This window comes from Electrophorus electricus, chromosome 19 (assembly GCF_041902795.1).
Source record: "Electrophorus electricus isolate QZ-2024a chromosome 19, ASM4190279v1, whole genome shotgun sequence".
Taxonomy (NCBI): domain Eukaryota; kingdom Metazoa; phylum Chordata; class Actinopteri; order Gymnotiformes; family Gymnotidae; genus Electrophorus; species Electrophorus electricus.
The window spans coordinates 12,985,001-12,993,489 of NC_137515.1; the positions used below are offsets into that span (position 1 = coordinate 12,985,001).

At 37.0% G+C, this 8,489-nt stretch overlaps 2 protein-coding genes across 6 annotated transcripts in view; one reads left to right on the forward strand and one right to left on the reverse strand.

Moving 5' to 3' along the window:
* wrn (WRN RecQ like helicase) overlaps positions 1 to 1,213 on the reverse strand; it is a 25,810-nt gene extending 24,597 nt beyond the window's left edge. For 4 of the 5 annotated variants that reach the window (XM_035535714.2, XM_035535713.2, XM_081702545.1 and 1 more), the window contains exon 1: positions 1 to 1,212. This exon is cut by the window's left edge and continues 170 nt beyond it. The gene's annotated coding sequence lies outside the window, so the exon portion shown is untranslated. The other variant, XM_035535715.2, reaches the window with a different exon arrangement.
* A 137-nt stretch (positions 1,214 to 1,350) lies between these two features.
* On the forward strand, positions 1,351 to 7,927 carry purg (purine-rich element binding protein G). Its single transcript, XM_026998182.3, has one exon. It carries the CDS (start codon positions 1,713 to 1,715, stop codon positions 2,724 to 2,726), a length of 1,014 nt encoding a protein of 337 aa, XP_026853983.1. The 5' UTR covers positions 1,351 to 1,712; the 3' UTR covers positions 2,727 to 7,927.
* The last annotated feature ends 562 nt before the right edge of the window (positions 7,928 to 8,489 follow it).

The following is an 8,489-nucleotide window of genomic DNA, read 5'->3' on the forward strand; positions in this document are numbered from 1 at the left end:
AAGTCCGATTTTTCTATTATTATTATAGGCTACATGGATGATAGCGTGTAATGTGTTAAGCAGCTATATATATATATATATATATATATATAAATAAACTGCTTCATGATCTACCAGTCGAGTATAGACCACTCTCTCAGATTTAGCGTAGCATTTTGTTTCTGTGGACAACCAACTGTGGAAAATACCATTTTACCCTCACCCAAAATCAAAAGTGCTTTTTACTGGTTTGGAATTTAAGCATTCTTTGAAGATATTATCGACAACCTCAGAAATAAACTGAGCTTCGACCGCAATCATTTCAACTTCCGATATTGTGAGAATGTTTATCAAACTGTAGGGGAAGGGTTAGTGAGCATTTCACAGCGATTCGCTTGGATTTTGTGGTCACTTTGTGTTCTGACCTAATCTAAGGTCAACTGTTCACTTAGAAGAAGGAGTGTCCACCATTTCCTCATGTCTCTGACCACATATTTTCTGAACTAAGAATGAGATAGCGTAACTAGGTAGGCGCAAGTGTTTTGTTTACAAACATAAAATCGAGCCATTAAAGTGAGGCCTAATGTAAGGTGTAATGTGAGAGGTATGCATTACATTATATGTTTATTAGACCTACATTATATTACGCTGTATTTAGAAGATACTTTTGCTCAGAAAACAATGCACGAAAAGGTCTAATTACCGCCAGAGGAGTACAGCATGCATATGCAGTCAGAGTTGGGGGCATCTGAGGACACTCCTCCTTCTCCCTATGGAACAAACTGGGATGACGCAGCCTTGTCAGCGTTGGTTTTGTAATCGCATCATATGTTATTAGATGCCAGTTGTATCGTTATAAATAGCCTACAATATATTAAAACGCTAATCTATTATAGTCAGGCATTGCCCTTGTATTAAATAACCTAGTGCTTCAAAGCATTTTAAGTAGCCTGTCTGCAAGATCTTGACATTCAGTGAGGCATGGATCAGTCAAGGTCTAACTGAGGAAAAACAGTATAGTCTCTTCAGTAGACAATAAATCAGGTTTGCACTGAGCTGAATAGAACTGATGTATTAAACCCACATGAAAACTATCGGAGACTACGCGAAACTAGAAAACGAAGGATGTATAGAATGTGCGACTAGAACCGACGAATGTATAAAACGCGTCTTAAGGGTCTATATCCGACTATCCGTAACAATCGTTATCGTTCGAGTAAGCGAAGTAAGTGTGTTTAACTATACGTAAACGTTAGGTTTAATTCACACGCCGTCTCTTTAAACCGCCGAGCATAGTGGAAGGGAGGGGGGAGGGTCATTGAGTTCATTCGTATCCTGTACTGATGCAGCGCCCTCTAAAGAGACCCTGGATTGGATGATTTCTCTCTCTCTCTCCTGTTTCACCAGGCTTGCTGGTGTTTCAGCAGGCAGAGATAAGTGTCAGATGTACGGTAAGGAGAAAAAACTAGCATCCATAGTCAGCTGATAAATCTATGTGCCGATACGATTCGCTTGACCTTTTATCGGGACACAGAAACTCGATCAACTGATGACTCCTTTTGGCCAGCTAGCTGCCATTTTCAGGTCAATCGAGGTATCTTTCAAACTTGTCGAGCGCATAAACTGGCTAACCTAAATAATTGAGCTTACTGTGTCGACGACACGCTAGGACACCAGAAATGGAGAGGAAATCGGTCCGTTCTCTACTCGGCTGTCGGGAAATTTGAGCAGTTATGGCCGATAGTAATACAAGGGGGATGGAAAGAGGTAGAGGGAGGATTACATCAGATTCCTCTCCAAGAGGCGCATATCCACAGCAGTATGTTCTCTCTGGTACTCAGGGCACAGATATTCAAGAGCTCGCCTCAAAGCGCGTCGACATCCAGAAGAAGCGCTTCTACTTAGACGTGAAGCAGAGTACGAGGGGACGATTCCTAAAAATCGCTGAGGTGTGGATTGGAAGAGGAAGGCACGATAACATCAGGAAGAGCAAACTCACGCTGTCCATGTCAATGGCCCCCGACCTAAGGTACTGTTTGGGAGACTTTATTGATTATTACGCACACATTGGCCTCCGAGGCTGTCAGGTGCCACGACCAGAGGAGCAGAGCAACGGACAAGGCCGTGCGCTCGACACCCGCAGGAGGCTGCAAGATCCTCAAGCACCTCCGGTGTCTCCCACCGGTTCTGCAACATCGGAAGAGCAAGCGCACCGAGTTCTGAAAAGTGAATTAATTGAACGAGACAACCGAAAATATTACTTGGATTTGAAAGAAAACCAACGAGGCAGGTTTTTGCGCATAAGGCAGACTGTCAGCCGAGGGCAGGGGACTATGGGCTATTATGGTCAGGGTATCGAGCAAACCATAGTATTACCGGCTCAAGGGCTCATCGAGTTCAGAGATGCTCTGTCTCAGCTGATAGATGACTACGGCGAGGACGGGACCGACGAGCGAAGCCGAGGCGCTCGGAACCATGACCAGTCGCCCGAGCTTCCCGAGGCTGCGTCGTTCCGCGTTGATAATAAGCGGTTCTATTTCGACGTGGGTTCTAACAGGTATGGCGTGTTTCTAAAAATTAGCGAGGTACGGCAGCCTTACAGAAACACCATCACTGTCCCCCTCAAAGCCTGGGCCAGATTTGGGGAAAACTTCATTAGATATGAGGAAGAAATGCGGCGTATTTTCACCTGTCACAAAGAGAAGAGGACAGAGACGCAAGCAGACAGTGAAGAGCAAGAGGATTGACACCGGCTTGCCGTGGTGTATGAGATGGTTTACGCTTAGCAGAAGTGAGCGAAAATGTTGCAGTATTCTAGTTTATAAGATATCCTGTTTTCGAACAATGTACCTCTATAGCCTGTTACTGTACTGTACGACTCTGGTCAACTACAATAGCACTTTTACATTTAGCAACACCGTTTTTTAATTAATTAATTTTTATTTTTATTCATCGGCACATCTTTTGAAATCGTGTTTGACAGGATATAAACAACCTATACTTAGGTCAAGAGTTTAGAGAATCAGAAAGAATTCAGCATTTTCAGTCATGCTGAAACGTGTGTGTGTGTGTGTGTGTGTGTGTGTGTGTGTGTGTGTGTCTGTGCGTGCGCGCGTGCGCGCGCCCCTAAGCGATTGTCCTTGTGTCATTAGTTGTATTAAGCAGAAATTTTAAATGCTTGTTATACATACGGAATTAACCGTATCATGTGGGTTTCTGTTGCCAGACCATATACTTTCAAATTGGCTATGGCATTTGGTTATGATTGACCTATATAAAATAAAATTATGTATATGCTTCTTCCATGATGAATGTCAGATTAAATTAGCAGAAATTAGGTATACTAAGTAAGAGGTATACATGTCAGAGACATAGTACTGCATATTACAAATTGCAAAATTACAAACATTGCATCTTGTCAGCAATATTTATATAGGTTTAGCAAGTATTTAAATTGTAACTAATGAAGATGATATTGTGCTAAAATGTATAGGGGAAGGAAAATGTAAATGCTGAAGAAATGACATAATCAAGAGGAAATTGTCAGTCAGTGAATGATCATATAATGTTTCCAAATTACCTTAGTAGACTTAATATGTTTTGGACATTCAAACCCCCGTACATTAATAATAATAGGTATGGAATGTTGCATTTTTATTAACATTATTGAAGACACATCTAAATGCAATGGCCTGTACTTGATAGAGGATTCATGTAATTGTGACAGTTTGGATGGTAATTTGGTCACAATTTTCTATAAAATTAAAAAAGGAAAACATAAAACCATATCAAACCTTTTTATTATTATAATAATAATAATAATAATAATAATAATAATATACCACTACTACTACTAATACTAATAATAATAATGAGGTACATTTGGTCTTTTTTTCATTAAAACATATTGTTTGTGCAGCTAAATATGTTGGAACATATTTGTAAATGTATAATTAGATTTACGTAGTAGTTGGTAAACATACATTTTATTAGATTGATAGGCCAAGAATGGGGTAAATTTAGATACCCAACATCACTGTCATCAATGGACATGGGCCCTATTTCATAATAAGATTGTGTTTAACTTAATTGTTTAGGAGCATTTGAGCAGACTGGCATTCAAATCACAGATCCACTTTTAAATAATTCAAGCAATGTTAGCTCAAGATCTGGTATGGTTTAGGCCAATTTAATGAAGAAATTCCACATCCTGGACATTTTATTTGATTGAAATTCCCTTGAATTTATATCAAGAAACCCTGTGAGGGGATTGTTTTGTTTAATGATACACGCTCAAGCATTGTGAAAATTTGATTCTGAACATAGCACTACATATTTATTTATAAGAAGGCCTGGTTATTATTTAGGTATTTGGCATAGTCATGCCATTCCTAATAGAATCATAATTGTAGCATAATGAGCCATGATTGAAAACATAACAGACAGGTTGTTAAGGGCTTTATTGCTTTCCTTCTTAAAATAGGGCTTCATATCATAACTGATTACAGAGTCTGGCAGTTATGGGGTCTTTTCAAAGTCTTTAACCAAAGGAAGCCTTTTAATTTATTTATTCATTTTTTGCTTTCTCTCAGAGTTTCCTTTCCCCCTGAAATGAGCTTTCTATGATCTGTTTTAATTATTGTGTTGCACATGTGCATTTGCAGTGCAAGCGTATGGAGACACATCAAGGGGACACATACAAAAATATGGGTTTTCAGTTAGTGCTATAGTCATCATATGAACAAGGTGTGTACCAGATTCTTGGCATTTGACACTGAAACAGTAGTGCTCAGAGGGCCGCATACCTAGCTTTCCAAAAGCCTTTTCTACGGGGACAACAAATTTGTGCTACTGGCCAGTTGTTCACACCTCATAGCACAACTAAACTTAAAAAGAAATCTATTTGAATTTTATTCCTGAAGCAGATAAATTCCTCTTTATTTGTTATCAAAGTGTGTGTATAGTTAGAGGGATGTACTTGAGCATGTTCACGTATGCAAATAATGTCCAGCTGACAAAAAAAGCAATCCTTTTGCCCATTCCTATTGGTTCTTAGTGCTTTAAATGACTTTGATATGATCTATAATCGTATAGTTATTATCTAGTTGATGCATTTTTGACCATTAGCAATTTTTAGATACATATCAGTTTTAGAGTCATATCTATTTCTCTTATAAATGATAAACATAAAGAAAATATATGTGAGCTAAGCTCACATGGCTGACCCATTAAAATGTCCTAAGACATAAGACGCAGGCAGCACTTCCCACAAGCACTTTATTCAAACGGCACTTTTAGCTGCTGTAGCTGCTTCAAACAGTTGAACTTGCAAGGAGGGACTATTTCACACCCATGTGACTACAAGGAAGGGTCTGTTTCTTACTCGTGTGACAATCATGCACGTAAACACCATCTCACCATATAAATACTTACTTCATAAAGAAATTCAGCACATCTACATACTCTCCAGAGTACAAATTAATTCGAACTAGATCTGGCTGTAAATATGTGATCTGATAGTGTTTTGGTTCAGCTTTGTTACAATTACAGTCTCAAAAAGCAAGTGAGCAGAGAAATACTATATAGACATGACCAAGAAATATATCGTGTGTGATTGTCAGTAGTTGTCATTAAAATATTTGCATTGGCGTTTAGTGTGACTGACTTATTGCATGAGGAGAGCTGCCTCAAGTGGTAGTGTCTGTTGGCATGGAGCATTTCTTCTGTGAACTTTTACTGGGTCATTTTCTGGACATAAGTTACAGCTTGACTCTCACTTAACTACACTGTCATAGGGAAGTGTTCAGTTTAAGATGGTTGCAGTCCAGACAATTAATGACCAGAAAAGTTGCCCATAGCAGCCTATTCTATCTCACTATTTTATTTATCTATTTATTTATTTTCTTACTTTTTGAGGACTATGGTTGATTGCTTCTTCTAAATGTTCATGTTTGATTTTTATAATTCAGGGCTCATGTGTACTGGGCATTGACATAACCTATAGATTCTGTTGTTAAAATGTAAACATTAAATGGTATCAGAATACTACACTGATTACTAAAGGGAAAGGCTGTATCCTTGACAAATGATACCGAATGGAGTGAAGGCCATACAGGATGTAACCTCTGAACTAAAGATAATACTCACAACACTAACACAACACTGCTTAAAGATGCACTTTAAAATTGTGTACATGTTTGTTCCTTTTCACCTCAAACAAACATATAAAACCGTGTTGTGTATGTATAGTATATCAAAATTATCACAATGCTATAATGTATTATTTGGTACAATTTTTTCAAGTGGTATACAAATGTTGCATTTGTTTTATCATCAGTTTACATTATTAATTTACTAGTGAGTGATCACAGTCTTTCCATACAATGCAGGATAATATTGGTAGATCAGGAGACATTTATGAACTTCCCTCTATTAAGTGGATACTTCACTTATTAATCTGTGAGGCCATTTGAAAAGTCATTACATTGCAGCTATCTTAGTTCATCTTAAAACTTGAATTCCTAGAATTGGACTGTTATAATGCATAGCTGAAGTTGTATCTAAGTAAGACGTTTAACCCATAAGCCTTAAAATCATTACAATATGATTGTAATGATTTAGTTTAGGTTTATGATTTGTTGTTACATTATTTTTACCTTTATCACCAAAATCTAATGTAGGTCTTCTTATAGTACATTTGAGGCACAAAATGAAAGAAGGAATACATTTGCCTAGAAAATAAAAGTTAAAGTATACTCAAGAGTAGAGCTTCACAAATAATTCGTAGAAGAATACAAGGAGTAAACGAACTCAGTAATGGCAGTTTCAAAATTGCAGTCCAGCCAAAGTGCATGGGCCTCTCTCTGTGTTAATAACGATAGTTGTGCAGGTAATGTGCTGTGATGATGTGGATATCAAAAAAGCTCTGGTGGTTTGTTTCTTTTCCTTTGTGTTGATCATAGCATCTCTGCTCCAGTTGGAATATAGAAGTATAAGTGTTTGATAAAGATTTAAAAAGAAATGGTGAGATAAAAATGTTTTGGTGTATCTTTTGATAATGTAATGTACATCATTAGTGTGTCCTCCTGTAGTCCTATAGATTATTATAAGATTCAAAACAAGAAAGCAATTGTTCTGTATTGTAGCACTTTCTTTAATGTGTGTACTGTATTAGTTCACGTTTAACATGTATGGTACTGTATGAATATTCATTAATTGCCTTGTAACATTTGTAAAAGGTTGCAACATGTAGGATACATATCTGAAGGATACATAAAGTTTTTAAAGTTCATGCATGCCAACAGTTGGGTCCTGACTAACATTGAAAAAATGGTGCTATATTATATATAAAGGTGCTCATATGGACCGCAGCTGCATGCATGTTGAGTGAAAAGTTGATAAAGTAGAGCAAACTTGATGCTAGTCATTGCTCATTCACAAAATGAATGACAAGATATCCTCCCTGAACACAAGTGGATTTGTGTAACTGTAAACTGCACATGTGGTCAGTTGAAACCTCTAGATCCAGACTGGTTAAGGCCAAGACATAACAGGGCTGCGTGACAGCTATGTATAACTGCAGGATATATCAGAGAAAGGTAGCTCGTAGTGTATCCGGGATAGTTCAAGGATACCTGCACCAAAGCAAATGCTGAGATTCAGGTGTCAGTTTACAGTTACCCAACCTTTGTGTGGATAAACTCCAAAAGTCCCATAGACAATCTAATTACATACAACTTTTTAATGCTTATGTTTGAAATGTGTCTTTTTTATTAACTTGTAATGTGTCACAGAGTATAAGAAAAAAGATTGCTATATATTGCAGATTGTTAAATGGGAAGATGTGTAAGCCTATGCTTTAAAAACAAAGGAGAATGTGGATATGTTGTATCTATCATTGTTTCTTTATTTTATTGTTAAATAAAAATGAAAGAAAAAGAAATCTAAATGTTATGGTATGATGTACTGTAATGTCTTTTATAAGTTCCACATTAAAATTGGTTAACCATAAAAATGGTAAATTAATGAAAAAATAGTGATAATTAATAAAGGATATTCAAGGACCTCCAGTTCATACCTGTACACAAACTGTCTATAGCACATGAAGCACATAAACAAACACAAACAAACAAATAAATAATTGATTGATTGATTGATTGATTGATTAATTGATGCAGAGTTGAGCCTGTCTAACAGTTTTCAGTCCCAAAGTCTGAGTGTATTTAGTAGAGTGTAGGGTGCACGATCTATTGTGAGTCCTTTTTGCTAGTCTAATTAGCAAATGAACTGTAATAATTCCAGTCTTTCCTTAGTATATTTTTGCTGTTTTAATCTATTTAATTCACAGTGTGACAGATAAAGGGCAGATATGTGTTCTTTCAAACTTCTCTTTGGCTCAACACTCTCATCAAATATAGGCTAAAAAAGGAAGTGGTTAAAACAAAACTGTAGGCTTAGATTGTGTAAAGATAAAAAATAAAAAAAAATTGCTATTAGCTTGTCTTCTTCCA

Coding starts and splice junctions, on each gene's coding strand:
- purg (XM_026998182.3), top strand. CDS start 1,713: ATGGCCGATAGTAATACAAGGGGGATGGAAAGAGGTAGAGGGAGGATT.